The sequence below is a fragment of the Chionomys nivalis genome, chromosome 14 (assembly GCF_950005125.1).
Source record: "Chionomys nivalis chromosome 14, mChiNiv1.1, whole genome shotgun sequence".
Lineage (NCBI taxonomy): Eukaryota > Metazoa > Chordata > Mammalia > Rodentia > Cricetidae > Chionomys > Chionomys nivalis.
Genome location: NC_080099.1, coordinates 24,263,551 through 24,282,855, shown reverse-complemented (window position 1 = coordinate 24,282,855; position 19,305 = coordinate 24,263,551). Strand labels below are relative to the sequence as shown.

The 19,305-nt window shown below is 43.5% G+C and overlaps 1 protein-coding gene across 1 annotated transcript in view; it reads right to left on the bottom strand.

The window, feature by feature from the left end:
* Hmgxb3 (HMG-box containing 3) overlaps positions 1 to 19,105 on the bottom strand; it is a 49,233-nt gene extending 30,128 nt beyond the window's left edge. Inside the window, exons 1-7 of the mRNA XM_057788301.1 lie at positions 18,626 to 19,105; positions 14,350 to 14,485; positions 13,473 to 13,647; positions 9,101 to 9,598; positions 7,811 to 7,909; positions 2,822 to 2,953; positions 97 to 515 (exon numbers count right to left, since the gene is read on the bottom strand). Of these exons, the coding sequence (XP_057644284.1) occupies positions 97 to 515; positions 2,822 to 2,953; positions 7,811 to 7,909; positions 9,101 to 9,598; positions 13,473 to 13,647; positions 14,350 to 14,483 (1,457 nt within the window). The 5' untranslated portion in view covers positions 14,484 to 14,485; positions 18,626 to 19,105. The remainder of the gene's footprint in view (positions 1 to 96; positions 516 to 2,821; positions 2,954 to 7,810; positions 7,910 to 9,100; positions 9,599 to 13,472; positions 13,648 to 14,349; positions 14,486 to 18,625) is intronic.
* Positions 19,106 to 19,305: the final 200 nt, after the last annotated feature.

Sequence of the window (19,305 nt, the reverse complement as noted above, 5' to 3'; positions counted from 1 at the left end):
GGACTGCTGTAATGACATTCACAGAGCAAACATGGGGCCCTTGCTTAGCTGCTGTTCTAAACACAGTCCCAATAATATATAATTACACTGGCATACCCTGGAGACTTTTTCTGAGCTGGAAGTAAAGTGGAGGTGCTGGTCCCCTCTGCTGATGGTGGTATGTCTGGTCCAAGACTGTCATTCTCAGTTGTCCCCAGCGTGACATCAGCCTGCATACCACTCTTGACAGTTGATGTCTTAGTTACCGCTGTACCATGATTCCTGGGAACCTCCTTGACAAAAAGATGATCATCGGAGATAATCACTTCCTCCCACTCATTCTCCTCGCCTACTTCTCTTGGAGGAGCTACAGTTAAGAGCTGGCTTACAGCCTCTGAGTTTTCCAGAGTCAGTTTTGAGGCATTTTCCGGAGAGGGCTTTTGCTCAGTGGTGACAGGCTGCTGACCTCGTTTGATCACTGAGCCTTTGGAGGAGACACCGGGAGCCAGTTCCAGTTTGACTTTGCCTGCCTTTTCCTAGAAAGAACAAGAAGACCTTATACACATAATGGCATATTGCAGATGATAATGACATTCAAAATATTCTCTAATTTGATTCCCTTAAGAACGCATGAGTAATAAGTAAGGACACTGAGTCAGGTCAGTGAAGAGTCAGGATAAAATTGACTTTATGGCTTCTGTCCACTAGAGTGTTGACACCTCGGGAACTAATCTAAACTTTCTTGACATGTCCCTTTTTCATCACATATTGGCTGACTGTTCCACGTCCACTTCTCCCATCTAGAAAGAAGCTGTTATCTTGTAGTCTTAGGTTGTTTCCTTGGTAGCCCTTCTATGAAACTCAGTTCATCCTAATGTGCTCAGGTTCACACTGTTTCCACTCTCTTGGAGAAAACCTTTAGCCCCAGAATCTTTCAGGTAAGTCATATATGAATGACTTACACATTTCTAAAACTCAAATTAATCCACACACATTAATTATGTTAGAAGTCTCACTATGTACCCTGAGCCAGCCTAAAACTTGCTATATAGATCCATATACCAGTTTGGCCTCAAACTCTTAGATATAGGACTCTCAGCTCTATCACTTTGTATGCCTGTATGCAGCCAAGCTCCACGCCATGACTGAACCTCTGAAACTGTAAGCAAGTCCACTCAATTAAATGTTTTCTTTATAAGAGTTTTCACAGTATTGGTATCTCTTCATAGTAATAAAAACCTTAAGACAGTTACATAGCTAAAAGCTTGGAAAACAGAAGTTTGACCTCTAGGAGTAAACTCTAGAACTATATTTTTGCTAGTATTTCCATCTCAGGCGTCTCCCAAAGGTCCAAGGGAGGCCACTATTAGGAGGTGGTGAACCCTACCAGGTGGGGCCTAGAGGGAAGTTTTAGGCTACTAGAAACATGCTGTTGAAGGGACTGTTTTACGCAGTCAGTGCCAACTGAACAGTAAGTTACCCAACACAGTACTGAACTATGATGCTCACTGATCATGCAGATGCCCGGAAGTCCAGCTCCAGAGGATCAGAAACCCTACTATGACCTCTAAGGGCACATACCCCCCTCCACACACACATACATATGCACATAATTTAAAGAAAATAAAAGTGTGCTAGAGAGATGTCTTGGCAGTTAAGAGCACTGGCTCCGCTTCCAGAAGACCAGGGTTTGATTCCTAGCACCCTGGAATGGTTCACAACTCCAGTTCCCTCTTCTGGTCTCCTGTAGCACTGCATATATGTAGTATACTTACATACATGCAGGCAAAACACTCATGCTGAGAAAATTAAAAAAATAATAGTACTTTTTTTTAAAGGGTGATAACTGTTGAATAAATGCATTAAGGGCCTACAGAGACAGCCACTTGTTCTTCCCTCAGGAAGCCATGGTGCTTCACGCAAGACTAACATTTACAATGAGCAATCTCATCATTTTGCATTCATTTTAAGCATACAAAACCCAAGAGGTTTGGCTACAGAAACAGACAGAGAGATAGGAGGAAGAAGGGATGGTGGGAAGGGTGTACACTGTAAAGTCAGAATTTGACTACAGAAAATGTGGAATAGTAGGTGCCGAGGCTATAACTCAGTTGTCAGAGTGCTTGCCTGGCGTATGAGAGGCCCTGAGCTTAATCCCCAGCACCATGGAAACTGAGCATGATGGTGAACACTTGTAACCTCAGTACCTGAGGCAGAGGTACAAAGCTTAGATGTTCACTAGTTTGAGGCCAAACTCTGTCTCAAAAAAATGAAAGGGAGAAGGAGGAAGAAAAGGAAGAAGAAGAAAGAAAAGAAGGGTAGTGGAGGGTGTGAGGTGCAGGGAGAGAGTAAGCATACTCAGAATGGACTCTGAATATCAGCTTAAGGACTTTCATTTTCAATAGCTGCTATTAAACTATTAATAAGCAAAATGATCTATCTGCAATACTAAAAATGAAAAAGGTGGCCGGGCACTTGAGCACAAGTGTGAGGACCTGAGTTTGTCAGCCCAGCACCACATAAACCAGGTTTAGTGACTTGCATCTACAATCCTAGGGTTCCTATGGATAGATAGATGAAGGGTGGAAATCCTAGAAGCTTGAGGAACATTTTATGCTGGCATATCAGAAGTGAACAACAAAAGAGATCCTGTCTTAAAGTGAAAAGCAAGGATCAACACCCACGGTGTTTTCTGACCTCCATGAGTGACACAGCATGCATGCACTTGAACTGACTCAAACTAACAGGCACACACACCCAAGAACATTACACACACTTTACAAAGATTGAAAACAAGTCAGGGTTAACTTAAAAACAAACAGAAACACTGAATGAACCTTACCTTTGGTATCCACTTCCCTCCCAGGAAGTTACCACAAGTTGGGCACTTAGGTGGCTTGTGCCTAGTGACATAGGTAAAGGAACAACCTGGGCTCGTGCATGCCCCATGGCCCCGACGGGTATATGTAGTAGTCTATAAACAAACAAACAAACAAACAAATAAGAGTTAAGACCAAGAATCCAGTCCAAGACCACTGACTACTATAACCACAATATGCAGAGGACAACAGCTTAAACATTCACGACACCACAGAAGATCTGTCAGAAAGGTCCTTTGGTACAAACTCCCCAGGGCTACACAGGTGATGGCTGTTAATGAACATGGTAGCACATAGTGCTCAACACTGTATCAGAATCTCATTCTATCCCCTTAGCAATGTTTGCTATTGTGGCTAACAATGTTGAAATGTTTTGCCTCAAATCATATAGTGGAGTTGGAGTGATGGTTCAGTGTTAAAAGCACTGGCTGCTCTACCAAGGACCCAGGTCTGACTCCCAGCACCCACATGGTGAGATTACAACTGTCTATAACTTAAGTTACAGAGGATCTGACACCCTCTTCTGTCCTCCTTGGGCACCAGGTGCAGATGTGGCACACAGACATATACACAGGGAACACACACAAACACACAAAAACAACAAAAGCATCAAGATTTTTAGTTGGGTGTAGTGCCGTACACCTTTTAAACCTATAATCCCAGCACTTGGTAGGCAGATCTGAATTTAAGGCCAGCTTAGTCTATATGGTGAAATGTTTATTAAACTGCTAATCCATAATTTCTTTAGCCCAGCCAAAAGCAATCTAAAATACTAAACTGCCACTAGTCACCTCTACCAGGAGGCATAAGGAAAAGCTGCCCATTATTGTGGTACCATGTCAAGAATAAATGCCAAGTGGAGTAGCACTTAGGAAAGTTAGGAAAGACACCAAGCTTTAGGTTCCAACTTTGCCATCGACACACTGAATGACCTAGGTAAAGTCACTTGGGTTTTCTCCTCTGGAAAAATCACATCTTCTTCTGGTCACAGAGGTATGCCAAGGGGCAAATGTCAAGAATGGGGAAACATGCATAGTAAACTGTAAAGAATTTTACAGTTCTGAGATTATTATAATCAGGACAAAACCTCTCTCATCTTTTCCCAGACTAATCCAATACTAATAAATACTCTGCATGTCAAATACCTACAGAAAGCAGAATACAAATGTAAGGAAGGCAGTCCTAGAAATAGTTATTGTGAACTTGGAAACACTCCTCAACAGCAGTCTGAAGGAACAGTAACACTAAACAAAAATGCTGATGCTTAAAGTTATTTCAGCCTTAAAACACAGAAAAGTGACATGAAACACTTTTCTAGAAGAGCCTGGCTCTTGACAGAACAGTCACTTCCAAGAAGATAAGGTTTCCAGAAAAATAGCCAATGTCTCCGTCAATCAAGCTGCAGTGAAGGTCCTATTTTAAGATGCTGCTACACAAACATTAGGATCTGAGTTTAGATTCCAGCACCAGTGCAGAAAGGTGTGTTCCTAGAGTCCCAGAGCTGGAAGAGGACAAAGGTTAGCCTGACACTGAGTCTAGCAAATCAGTGAGCTCCAGGATCAGAGAGATCTCAGTCTCAGCAAGCAAGGTGCAAAGAAACAGGAAGACATGTGACATCAACCTTTAATTTCCATGCACACACATGTATATGTGCATACATACACACACTGCAGCAACTTTCTCATCCAAGGATACACTACTTAGCTGGAAACAATGGCACATACCTGTCCCTACCATGTAAGGCCCCCCTTTATAATATATATACACCTATTGACTTCATTGCTCTAGAGAACCCTAATATGTATTTTGGTACCAGGGATGGAGCTAAATATTTCTAGACTATATGGCCATGTGGTTTAGAGGCCTTTAGGCCTGGTTTATGCAAGAAATCAAGAAGTTTAGACCTATGGGCAACAAAAGTTCTAGAATCTTGTAAGCAAAGCCCACTAAGCAATTCTGGTGGAAGTTCAGAACAGTATGCCAACAGAAATGCAGGCAGTAATGGCCTGATTTATCAGGCTTCAGAGAAGACCAAGGGCTATTGAGAACTGGGCTAGAGTCCATTCTATTATAGTCAGAAATATATCTGCAGTCTTCCTGGGTTCTGGTAACTTGAGTAAGGCTGAATTAAACGTAATGGACCATTTCTTTAGCAGAGGAAATCTCAGGACACCACAGCATTCAGGCTGCAGGATAGCTACTGCCCACAGCTCTGATTCAGATCTACAGTGAGGGGGAACAAAGACACAAATATACAAATGGAGAGGAAATGAGCAAGATAGGGATAGAGAAAGTTGCTGTAACTCTTAACGAGAAACCTTTAGCTCTAAACTCAGACACAGGCAAGGTGGCCTGAAGGCAAGACCCTACCTCAAAGGCTCCAACTTTTGAAAATGCAAATTCAGGAGACAGTCTGGAGTGGGAGATAGGCTGAAAGAGTTCTCTACTCAAAAACAATCACCTGGAGAAGTCTTCCCAGGTCCAGCTGCCAAGGCACATGGAGGCCACTAAAGTTTTCGCATGTGTAGGCAGGACTACATCTTGATTGAGCAAGACAATGTACCAACACTTTCTACATGGTTTTGTAGACATGCAAAATCAAAGATTTATGGGGTCATAGAGGCCTGCACCTAGGATCCAGAACGCCTCTGTGGCCAGGTAACATGTAGCAAGACCAGAGTCCCCACAAGGAGGCCCAGAAACTCCTGTGTGATGGTAAAGATGCAATGGAGACCTCAGAATGTTGGGGATGCTAGGATTATGGGATGTCTGCTAAGACTTCTGGCACAGACTAGAAAGGCCACATGCTCTGCAGGCAGTAGAGCTGGAGAGTAGGTCTGCCTAAGCCTGCTGGAGCCATGATGATGCCAAGACAAACCCTATCTGCTGGACCTGGAGCTACAGGGTGCAGTGTTTATCCTGCTTCGTTTTCATTCAGCCTGTCCTTGCTACCCTGCCGCTCCTCCTGCCACTTTATTCTGTGCCATTATATGCTGGAAATACCTTTGGTTTTGCAAGGGCCCACAGTTAAGAGACTGCCCTGAGCTCTTGGAACAGACTCTGGACTCCGTGTTAGAATGGGTAAGACTTTGGGACTCCTGGGAGATAAACTAAATGCATTCTGCATTATCAGATGGCCATAAACCTTTTGAGGGCTGGGGTAGAATGTTATGATTTAAAGGTGATTGTGGGTCCAGCAGAGTAGCACACAACTTTAATCCCAGCACTTGGGAAGGCAGAGGCAGGGGGATCTCTCTGAATTAAGAGGTCAGCCAGGTCTACATAGAGATATTCTGTCTCAAAAATAACAACAGAAACAAAAATTTTTTAAGTGGTTGTGAGCCAGGTGGTTGTACATGCCTTTACTCTCAGCACTCGGGAAGCAGAGGCAGATGGATCTCTGAGTTGGAAGCCAGCCTAGTCTACAGAATGAGTTCCAGGACAGTCAGAGTTACAAGGAGAAACTCTGTCTTGAAAAACAAAAACAAAACAAAAAAACAGTGACTGTGTCTCGGTGTCACAATAGCAAGGGGTAGACTTTTCATGTCAACTTGGCTAAATTCATAATCAAATAAGAGACACCTTTGGGCACGTCGGTGGGAACATTTCTGGAGAGATTTAACTAGGGGAAGACCCAACTTAAATGTGGGCAGTACCATCCCAAGGACTGGAGTCCTGCTGAATACAAAGGGAAAAAGAAGAGATTGACCTGAGTACCGTCATTCAGCTGTCTGCTTTCTGACTAGAGATGTGGTATGATCAGTAGCCTCACACTCTGCTTTCATGCCTTCCCACCATGACTGAGGCAAAAAAAAAAAAAAAAAAAAAAAAAATTCCCACCCCAAACCAAAAACAAACCTAACCATATCAAATATAAATACTTTTCATCAGACTGTCTTTGTTTTACATCTAACTACATGCTGCCTATAAAACAGAACAAAACCTTAAATATGAAGTTACAAAATGGATAAAAAAGCATGGAAACAAACTAGTTGCTGATAGTAACTAATAAAACCAAAACTAAAGAACAACACAGTAGGCTTCAGAGCAAATAACATTACTCAAGGTCATTTCATAATAATGAAGTGGCAATTTATGCAGATGATATAACAATCCTAATGTTTATGTAAATAAAGTCCAAATGTATGGAATAAAAACTAATCGGGCTTTAAGAAGAAACAGAACATCCACAGTGACAGATGAATGCCCTCTCCCAATAGCTGACAGGACAGACAGGTCAAAGATCAGCATGGATACAAAGGAGTTGAACAATCTTATCAATTATCCTGACCTAATCTGATATGAATGCAACATTCTACTAAATCAACAATGAAATCTACCACTTCAGCCAGGTGTGGCAGCACATGTCTTTAACCCCAGCACTTGGGAGGTAGAGACAGGTGGAGGCCTGGTCTACAAAGTGAATTCCATGACAACTGGGGTTACACAGTGAGACCTTGTCTCAAAACAAAACAAAATTAATTTCTAAAAAGTCCCCCTTTTTACTACATACAGCCAGGGACTAAGTATTTCAGAATACCATTTATAATAGCATCAAAATCATGAAATATTTAGGGATACATCTCAGCCCAGAAGCTGTGGCGTGTGATGGGAAAACATCAACTGAGTCAAGAAGCCAGAGCCCTGGTTTACGTCCTTGAGGATTTCAACTCCTCTTTCTCTGGGCTGTTTTAGCATCTGTGTGGTGATAACGCTTAACAAGATCAGTGGTTCCACAGTTCTGAAACCTACCCTCAGGGTGTTTCAAGAAGTCTATATACTTGGGGGAGTTCACAGGTACTGGGGAGCTGGACCTACAGGGCTCCTGACCATCAACATGTGGCCCGGGGAACTCCAAACTGCTGGCTCCCATGTTCTAAGGCTTTAAGACCCTGGAAAACTATTTTTAATAGGAGAGAATGCTTATAGAGCCCTGATTCCCCAATACTAACCAGTTTGATGGAGGAAGGGTTCTCCACAACCGAGTAGGCAGGCAGAGGCAGCATGATGAACTGAGCGGTTGGAGCAGAGGAGCTATTCTCACTGGAATCCTGTGCATAATGGAAAGGACAGTTAAACAGTGTGCAGAACACCCAAGGGCATCCACAGTACTGGAAGGCTGCATCAAGCACAAAGTGCCGACAATGTGCTCATCCAGCATGCTCAGCAAAATAAACAAGCACCGTTATCGCAAAATAAAATAACACAGAAACGAAGAAAAATTACTAGCACAGATGTGCTATGATCATTTCACAGGTGAGAAAACTAGAGCAGTGATGGCTTAGGGACCCCCAAGATCTCATAAGCACTTAGTAAAAAAATCCAATTCTTCTGACCCTATTAACATATTCTATAAGTGGTACTGGAACCATGGCTCGGTGGTAAAGAGCTGGCTGCTCTTCCAGTGGACCTGGATTTGTTCCCAGAACCCACAAGGCAGCTCAAAATCGTTCTTTACTGCCTCCATCAGATCAGTGGCAACGATTTACAATCATAAAATAGCACCGCACAACAAATAAAAGATATAATAGATGTAGGATAGAGCTCTTTAGGCCACCTGTTCTTCTGTACCCAAGTCATCATGTAAGCTATAACACTGCCCCCTTATCCTGAAGGGGACTGCCACTCCCCTAGGATGCTATCCTATCCAGGGAAGAAGAGGGACACTATAACTACGACACTGTGGCAGTTTTCCCAGAATCAATGAGATTTTTGCTTTCATCTCAACCAAGAATCCCTTGGTTTAGGGACTTTTTTTTTTTTCCTTTTTAACTAAAAATTGGGGCAATAAGCACCTTTATCCACTGAGCCATCTCACTAGCCCCAGAGTTGTCTGACTTTCTCAGGTCTTAGTTCCATAACCTTGTCCTTAAAGAGAATTTTTCTTCCTATTCCCATCTAAATCCAAAGTTTCCTCCAGTAATTCTCACATATACTTCAAGATGCCATTGCGGTTTTTTGTTTTTTTAAAGAGACTTCAGGGCACAAAATCCTGACTGGCACTAACAGCATGAAGTTCTTGGCTTTGACTCACAGACAGCTTCAATCCATTTCCAGCTCTCTTGCTAATCTTATCTTATGGGAGGAAAACTCTCATTGGGCTAGACTGAGAGGTGGTAAGATGCCTGCGGAGCTGAGAACTCTGGAGCAAGTCCAAGGCCTAGAAACATTGAGTTATTACACCTATACCCTCCATTATAAGAATGCCAGCAAGCAAAAGACATTTGTGTAAAGCCACTTACCCTCATGACTGTTACCACTGACAAGCTCTCTCCAACCTGGGAGTGTGGCACAGTCAGGCTTCCAGTGGGGACATCTGGTGAGCCATTTACTAAGGTCTCTTCAATTACCAGGCTTGTTTGGTAAGGTGGGTGGCTCTCTCCTACCTCCAAGGATGCCTCCTCCAAGAGCATATCCTGGTTGAGGATCTCTGAGGTGGCAATCTCCTGCACAGCACCTGGCTGGGAGAGGGCTCCCACCTCCTCAGCCAGGGCCTCCACAGCGAGGCACTGCTCGGCCATGCCTGCATGGCTGGTTACTATATCCGGGGAAGCATGAGACACGAGAGCAGATCCTTTAGGGGACATCTGGTTCTGAGCCACACACAGCTCTAGCTGAGGGCAGGTCCTGTCTTCCTGCAGGGTGCTCTTGGGAATGATGATGTAATCCGATCGGGGAAGGATCTTTCGGAAACCTGGGATGTCCGGAACCACAGCGGTCAGTGCAGAGAGCTTAGAGTTCTGAGAATGAGAGAAATAACCAGAGATGAATGGATGAGAAGCTCAAGTCGTTTATATTAGCCCTAACTCAGAAAAGATCAGCTGCTGTCAACAGCAGTGTCATCGCATCGTCATTGGGATGAACGTACCTCACTTGCTCAAGAAACTGTAGAATGCATTAGACTCTGCTGTTAGGTCTTTTCAAAGTTCTAGGGATTGAATTGAGGGGCTTGCACATCCTGAGAAAATACGCTACATCTATGGCACTGAACTTTGGGTAGGGCACAGATCTCGGCTTCCAAAACTGAGAGCATAAACACCGAGTCTACACAGTCTTGAGCAAATTCTTTTCCTTCTTGAAGCCTCGGCAACTACCTGTTTGCTTTTTAGTGGTTTTCCTTTTAAGGAAAAAAAAAATACCAAAACAAGTATTACTAGAGTAGCAGATGGTTTAAATAAGTATGAAAAGCAACGATACAGAAGATCGAAATGGAACTCAAGATGACACATCAGGATTCTGACCTCAGTAATTCTTACAAACTTACAAGGATGAGCAGGCCACAAAGCTAAGAAAGCTTTGTGAGAGAAATGAATTATGTATGATGAGGACTATAAGGCCCTGAATATGTTAACGAGGTGCAGGGAGGAGACCTAACATCTTAAAACTCAGAAATTTGTTGAAATAGTATTATTTTAGAGAAAAATACTATAGACATAAAATTAGTAAGAAGTAAAAACCTGAACTCTGCTTTTTATTTTTCTTTTAAAAGGTCAAGACCAGTTCCTAGAAACAGCCCCACATAGCAAATCCATTCTCAAAAGGGAAATTAATGTTTGATTTTTTTTTTAACTTAAACTAAAAGTCATCCAGTAAGAGAAACAGAACAAAGTGAATGGTTAAATAAAAACCCAAGTTTAATGGGGGAAAAAACTTCAAAATACCTTTTAAAGGCACACTAAAATCAATTATAAGAACATCTTTGGAGATCTCAAAAGGGAGGGTCGATGGGACTACTTAAGGCTCAAAGGCAGCACTCAAAGGTAAGAGTTAAAGAAGCACTCAGACGAAATGTGAAGGTAGACAGAACTGGGTCCTTTATGGAACTGCAGAGGTAAAGGAAAATGGCATTTTCAAAACACCCTCAGAAGAAGACACATTAGGGCAACAAGATTAAGTGGTGGCAAACACAGAATTGTCTGGACTAAAAGAGACAGAACAGGACTACATGACAAAACTATACAGACTTGAAAGACTAATGCAAAAATCACAAGTCCTGCACTGAGCAGGAAAGGCCATCAGTCTCTCAAGATGCAAAGTCCCGTCTGCACGCCAGGCAATAGAGGATAGGTCAGCACAGAAACTTTGCCAAGCCTCAGTGCATCCCAGTGCTCATTAACCTGTACCTTTTCTTCTTACATGGTACTGGATTTTTGTTGTTAGGTTCTTTATTTTGTTTTTCGAGACAGGGTTTCTCTATGTAGCCCTGGCTATCCTGGAACTCACTCTGTAGATCAGGTTGGCCTCATATTCAAGAGATTCACCTGCCTCTGCCTCCTGGGTGCTGGGATTAAAGATGTGTGCCACAGCCTGACTGGATCTTAAAAAAAAAATGTTTTATATTTAGTTATTTTACATGTATGAGTGTTTTTCAGGCATGTATGTATGTGCACCACATGTATGCTTGGTGTCCAAGGTCAGAAAAGGGCATCTGCTCCCCTGGAATGGAGCTACAGATGGTTGTAAGTTGCCGTGTGGGCAGACCAAGATCCTGCACAGAAACAGCCAGGTGTTCTTAACTGCTGCACCATCTCTCCACCCCTAGTACTGGATTTTTTTAATCTACTGAAGAGTAACACTTATGGATTAGATCAAAATCTGCCAAGAACTCAGATAAGTGATTTTAACTTTATCTATTTAGTTTTATGAGTGTTTTGCCTAGATGTCTACACATACATGTGTGCCTAGCGTCCTCAGAGAGTTTAAAGAAAAAAAAGGGTAGGAGAATTAATCCACCTGGAACTGAAGTTACAGATGCTGTGAGCCACCACTGGGTGCTGGGACCCAAACACAGGTCTTCTGTAAGCACAGCACGTGCTCTTGACCACTGAGCTATCACTCCAGCCCTACATTATACATTTTAAATATTATTACTGCCTACGAGTTCCATTTTGCGGATGAGAAAACTTATCAGTTCAAAAATTTAAGTGATTCTTCCAAAATTATTTACTGATGATAGTGGTGGAAATGAGTAAATATAAACAAGCACACAAATAAGCTGGGAAAAAAATCACCACAGATGATGTAAAAAATTCAGTCTTAACAAAAAAATCATTCCAGAGTTAGTTGAGATTATTAGACAAAAAAGTTTTGCTGCCTTTATTTACTGTTTTGAAAGAGGCTGGCTCTAAGGATGGAACCCGGGGCAATTATGCTAAGCATATGGTCTGCCACTGAGTTCAATTCCCAACTCCTAAGACTGCATATTTTAGAATATGGAAGCCATAAGGAATAGGTATTCTTTTCTTATATTTTACCGTCTCAGTCTTACCTTTGCTGGGGTTATTTCCTAGACTTGTTATAAACAAATCATCTAGCAGCAGAAATATATACTAGCATCTTCTAGACAGTAGATTAACACAAAGCTACTGGAGGAGGAAGAGGAATATCTAGACAGTAAGGACAAAATAATCTGACTGGCAGTGACAGACAGACTCAGTTAAGAAAAAGTCCAGTTCTACTACAGCATAACTGTTGATACCTTTGTTCTTTACATTTGAAAGAAGAAATAGGAAACAATTGTCTAAGTTTAAAAAATAAATAAATAAAAGTTTAGGTTAAAAGATTTTGGTCTGCAATCATGATAGAGTTCCTATGGAATTTCAATGTTAAAAAACCCAGTTGGGGCCAGGCGGTGATGTCTAAGTTTAAAAAATAAATAAATAAAAGTTTAGGTTAAAAGATTTTGGTCTGCAATCATGATAGAGTTCCTATGGAATTTCAATGTTAAAAAACCCAGTTGGGGCCAGGCGGTGATGGTGCACGCCTTTAATCCCAGCACTCGGGAGGCAGAGGCAGACAGATCCTTTTGAGTTCCAGGCCAGCCTGGCCTATAAGAGCTAGTTCCAGGACAGGCTCCAAAGCTACAGAGAAACTCTGTCTCGAAAAACTGAAAAGAAAAAAAAAGGCCAAAACAAATCAAAAACCAAAAATCCAGTTGGGGGAGGCATAGAGCTCACTGGCACGAAGTTTATCTACTATGAATGAAATCCTGGATTCTGCCACCAGCACCATCAAAACAAGTGTATTCTGTCGCTGTGAATTAGAGATAACAAATGGCAGATAGACATCAACCTAAATTCATTCTCACTAGTTCTTTAGTTCAAGGACTCAAAGCCCCAGTCACCATCAACCTTGGCTTTAACCCTGCATTTCTCCTCTGTATAGTTCAAAAGCACATGGACCACACAAAGCAGTTTTACTTAACTGTTTTTCATACAAACCTAATTCCTGATTGTTATACCAGGCAAAACAACAGACGAACTATACCACATTCAATTAGTAATATGAAAACACAAAACACAGTATAGAAGAAATGCCTATCTAAGCCACTGTATCAAGGAAAAGATATGAGGATAAGGAGCTTCAGGTTACGGTAAAGATCAGAAAAGGAACCAGAGGCTCATTATAAAGAACTCAGAAAATGTCAGCTCTCTGTGCTGTTGTATTTAAAAAGAATGCAGAGCATCATGAAAACAGACACAAAACCTGACTCAAGAAAGATAATTTAAAAGCTTCTCAAGAAGTTAATAAGAGTCATGAGAACAGAGGAGCTGGTCTCCCCAGGTCCTTACCCATTAAAACAATGGGGGCGGGGCGCTAAGAAAAAATACTTACAGGATCCAAACCTTCTTTCTCTAGTTTGGCTTTCTCCAAGTAGTAACTCCTCTCGGCCACACTGAGGAGCCTCCAGCTCTCACTTATCTTCTTATTGATCTCGGACTGTGGTAGGTGGGGGAGCTCCTGCTGTACTTTCAAGTAGATGTCATAGTAGTATAGAAGGTAAGCAGACCTGCAGAGGCAAGAAGGGACCTTACTTCATCTAGCACTTGCTAGTTGGGGTGTTAGTCAAAGGCTAACAAAGCAAAGCAAAGTCAAACCTCTCAATTCAAAGCACTGTCTCTAGACAAGAAAAAAAAAACCTCTGTATCACCCCCAGTCATATAATCAAATGTAGTCAAAGATGCAGGGTCCTCTCATTCCATTCACAGGCCAAGGTTACAGCAGAGGCTGACTACCCAGGTTTATTGCACACATACATCACTCCTCTGTCTTTGATCAAAAATCTCAACAAGGCTGAGAGAGGAAAGCAAGTAATTGTCAAAAGTGGTCCAGTGCTAGTAACATCAGTCAGAAGTTCTTAGTATTCAAAGTGAAGCGGAAAATTAAAGTGGATAATATCTGTAGAAATCGCTGGCATTACTTATAACTTTAATGTTACTAATGCCTGTTTTAAATATTTAAACAACGACAGAGCGAAAAATAACATGAAAAAGAATCCACAGATTCTAGCATTACACGGTACAAGTTTCTCTAACAGTCTGGAAAGATAAGCAAAGTCTGTCCCTCTGCACCTCCAGTCTCTCTCTCCCCCACAACATGCCCACTCAGACTCTGACAACTGCATTCTAAATGAATCTTTATCTTCTTCAACTCAGCCCTCCAAGCTGACCTGTTGAGAAATAACATCAACAACCAAAATATTAAAGCTAACCTGGGTTTCTTGGCCTTTTCTCCTTGTATTTTATACTTTTTCTTCTTCTTAGGTGGCCCCGGGGAAGTGTAATAAGCTTCCTCGATTTCTTCCATCACAACAGTTACCTCAGCACCATCATACGGCGCATCCATGGCTAGAGAAGAGGGAGGTCAACAGAAAGCTTTAAGTATCCAAGGCAAAAGGAACTGCAGCCTGCAGTGCGAATCAACTCTGCCAGGGTCTAAAGGTTTACATATCTCCCCAGTTCAAAAGATCCTAACAAGCACATGTGGTAATTGATTCTTACAGATTTGAGGGCTCCACTTTAGCCTTTGGTAAGACTCTAAAAGGCAGGAAATAGAATGCTTTCAGTTAGTCTGTTCTTCAGGCAAATCAGGGACCACAGATTTTGAGAGTCTTTAATGAAAATTTCTTAAGAAACCAAACTTTTTTTTTTTTAAAAGAATACCTGGCCAAGAGTTAGAAATTCTAGCCCTAACCTTATAGTTTTATCACTTTAAATAACAGTTTCAACTAAACGTCTAATAAGGAACTTTATATGGAAGAGATTTACTCTGCCAGCTTGTGTGATTTGAGGCAGGTCTTCCAACTACTTTAGATTCTATTACTCTTTTCCTGCATGTTAAAAAAGTGGGTAGGGGCTGGGAAGATTGCTTAGTGGTTAAGAGCAGTTATTCGGTTCCCGGCATCTGTGTGGCAGCTCACAAGCGTCTACACCTCACTTCCAAGTGATGTCATGCTCTCTTCTGACTGGCCTCCACCACAGGCATTAGGCATGCACGTGGCGCACATACATATGCAGGCAAAACACTAAAATAAATACAATAAATAAATCCAATTTAAAAAATGTAAAAGAGGTCTCATCTTCCCAGACTTGTGTATATGTGTTGGGGAGTTTTCCTATGGGTACACATAAGGTTTAGGGTTCCTAACTAAGGAATTATTGGTATAACATCAATACCAAAAGCAACTTGGGAAGGAAGAGCTTACTTTAGCTTTTAGTTCTGTATCACAGTCCATCACTAATGGAAGTCAGGACAAGAACTGAGACAGAGGCCATGGATGAGGACTGCTTACTGACTTTCTCCTCATAGACTGCTCACTCTATTTTCTTCTTCAGGTTTTCTTTTTCTTCTTTTTTTTGAGACAAGGTTTCTCTGGCTGTCTTGGAATTTGCTCTATAGATCAGGCTGGCCTCGAACTCAGAGATTGACCTGCCTCTGCCTCTTGAGTGCTGGGATTAAAGGCATGTGCCACCACTGCTTCAGTCTGTTTTCTTAAAGCACCCCGGACCACCAGTGGTAGTCCTGCCCACAGTGAGCTGGGCCCTCCCACATCCATCATTAGTCAAGAAAATGGAGGCTAGCCCACAGACCTGGTGGGGATATTTTCTCAATTGAGGTTCCAAAACAACTCTAGCTTTTCTTGAGCTGACATGAAAACTAGTCAGCAGGACATGCAGGGGAGTGGGTGAAAGTGTGTGCATGTGGACCTTCCCAAACTGTCTAGGCCAGTCGGCTCTCGATCCCAGCACTTTCTTAACTCAGATTCCTATGCTGACGCACAATAAGCCTTTCACCGACCAGACCCCTTCCCACAGATTTACAAGGCAAGACTCAAAAGAATTTAAGTCACATAATTGCTGGAGAATGGCCAAGTACTGTACTAATGAAAGAGTTCATTATTAAAGACTATCATCTGTAGTGAGATAGTTAGCAACCTGCCCATGGCCTTGAGGCCCAAATATTGAAAATAGGTTTGTAATTAAAAAAAAAAAAAACAAAAAAAATTCAGCTCCTGGTCTTTTTCTTCACGTTGTGCTGTCACCAAACTTGACAAGCAATTTTTTTATACAAGGACAGTTCAATAAACTCTGATGGAAATGGTCTGTATTAACCTTGTCCAATATAGTAGCCACTAGTCACAGATCATTATTAGGCACTTGGAATAGGACTAGCAGCCAAAAATCAACTAATTTTCAATATGATGAACTGTAACTGTATGGCTAGTGGCTATAGTGTAGGACAACACAGATCTAAACAGTAACCTCACTGACATGTTGGAGCATACTTGTAATCCCAGCACGTGGCAAGCAGAGACAGGAGGATCAGGAGTTAAAGACCAGACCATGGTACCAAACCTCAAAAGCCAAAGCCAAAAAATAAACAGTAATCTGACAAACCAACATAGCTCTCTGGTGTTTGCCTAAAATAAAACAAACAAACAAACAAACAAACAAACAAACCAAAGAATGAACAGCCCTTTTGTCTAGAAAAAAAAACAGGCCCAAAAATTTGAATGAATAGTTCACTGGGGTCAAGCACTAGATTGCAATTTCACCTCTCGATCCTTAGAAGGAGAAAGATCCCAGAATCACCTGAATTTTATGAGCGGGGAGCATAGTTCTTGAAAATCTCCCAAACAGATATCAGGAAATAGAGCAGTGGCAGTAAACACGAACAGGACCCACAGGAGTGGCATGAAGCCCACACACAGTTTAGACCTCACAAAAGATAACTGAGAAGAATAAAGATAAAGGGGAATCCAGGAGACTTGGATGCAAGCTGAAATTCTTACCACTTGAACAGAGAAACGTGTGTTCCATTCCCTAAATGTCAGCTGTTTTTTTAGGAGCTGAGGATGAATAAACTGTGCCTAACCCTGGGAGCTAAGAGTCCCTCCTCCCCTTTTGGTCTTTTTCTTATTTTTAATGGGGGGGGGGGGTTGCTGTGTGCATGCATGTTGTGTGTGGGTGAAAGTATGCAGTATGTGGTGACCCAAAATTAATGTCCAAAATCTTACCAGATCACTCTTTCTTTTCTTTGAAGCAGGGTCTCTCACCCAAAACCAGAGATGGCCATGACTAGCCTCCCGGGACTACTATTACAGACAGGCCATCATACCCACCCAATACACGTGTGGGTCTAGATCCGAGCTCTCACTCTCGTACAAGAGCTTTGCCTGCCGAGCCACGTTCCTAGCAGCCAAGCAATACTTCTGACAGACGTAAAAACTAAACCCCCTCCTCTGCTACCCCCAAACACACATTTCACCCCACTTTAAAAAAATTACTATTTATGTGCATGGGTAGTTTTGCCTGCATCATGAATGTCTGTGCACTACACGTCTGCCTGGTGCCCACAAAGTCCAGATGACTTCATCAGGTCCCCTGGGACTTGGGTTACAGATAGTTGTGAGCTACTGTGTGGGTGCTGGGAAATAAACCTGGGGCCTCTAGAAGAGCCAGTTCTCTGAACTGCTGAGACACTTCTACAGCCCCACTCTTAAGGGTACACAGCAGGTTACAAACATACTCCTAAGGTGTTTTATACTTGTCACTTCTCTTCCTCCAATCTTCCCTAAAAATGTAATGGGGTGGGGGGAGCAATGGGGAAGCTCACTGCCTAACAGTCATAGTGAAACCTAATGAGACAGTCCACACTGTGGCTCTATAAGCAAACGGCAGATTGGTTAACGGCAGGTGCAGTTCACGTCAAGGGCATATGGGGGTCAAACTTTTTGCCCTATATATAATCGACTCCCTGGCCCTTAACAGCCTTGTGAAGAAAGCAGTATTACTCCAGCGGAGCGCCTGTGTGGGAAGAATGGACAACGTGTTTTAGCGGCCAGAACTAACTAAGTTAGTTACACCTTGGGGCATGAAAGGATTATCTTGGGTTTCTGTTTGACTACAGTGTCCTACACCTGGGTCCAAGTTTGTTTTCAGATCCTAGGCCTTGGTAAAGCAAAGCAAATAGATGCAGAAAAATATGAAGGTCAGAAATAACAGGGTGTGGTATGTGCCTATAGCCCCAGGGCTTAGGAGGTGGAAGCAGGAAGACCTGGAATAGTTGAAAGCTAATCTCACCTACTGATGAGTTTGAAGCCAGCCTGGGATGCCCGAAACCCTGTCTCAAACACCAAAACAAGATGGGCAGGGGTGGGGCGTCTTTTGAGGATATAAGATCTGAGACCAAAAGCACTCTTACAGATCCCTAAGGCCTTAAGCATGCTACGTAAGCCGTACTTTTCTTAACTGTAGCCCTTGAAATCCACCCTACCAAACCTTCCGTGAACCTCAGGTGATGGTTTCTGGCAGCTCAGCCACTGGCTACCTTCTTTCCCTCTCTGAGCTGTCCCTGAGGTACAGACTAAAGGGAATGGTGCACCGGGTAGCACGAGGCAACAGAAGCTGGAGAGGCAGCCGCAGGATCCGCACTCAGGTGGCTGGGCAGTTCGGCCCAGCGGCGTGAGCCTAGTGGGCGGGACTTACCCGGAGGAGTTTGTGAGCCTGGCGGCTCACATTCCCGAGGGTACCCGGCAACGGGGCTGGACAGGGGTGCCGGTCGGTGCACTCGCGCTCCCCGCTGTAGGCGAGAGGCGGCTCCAGTCGTGACAGCGGTAAAAAGAAAGTGGAGGCGAGAGCTCGCGCACGCATCCCGGGGGCTGGAGGAACCCAGGCCCCGCGGCCCCGCCCGGCGACACACGGCGCGGAGTCACCAAATCCCCTCTCGCTCTCCCTCCGAGTTGCGCTGCGGGGTATGAAGGGCGAGCGGAGAACCGCAGGTTCGCGCACAGGCTCGGCCGACGCCTGCCAAGGGCCCCGGGGGGGGAGGGTCAGGCCCCGGGAAGCCCGAGGAAGACAGCAAGGACGCGAGTGTCTACGCGGCACCGGCGCGCTGCTGGCAGCGGCGACAGCACACACGGATCGCCAGGGAGACCCGTCCCGGCGGCCCGCGCGGCGCACCGGAAGCGGACGGCGCGCGTGATTGCGTGCGACCCCCGCGCAAGCGCAACTGGCGGGTCCTCTGTTGGAACCGATTGGAGGCTTAGGGGCTGGAGGGTGGAAGGGGATCCGCTGAGGTGGACGGACTGCTTCCGGCCAAGCTCACCGGAGCCGGAAATAGGGGCTGAGGTTGTGAAACCAGAAAGCTAAAAGGCTCGGGATAGGGA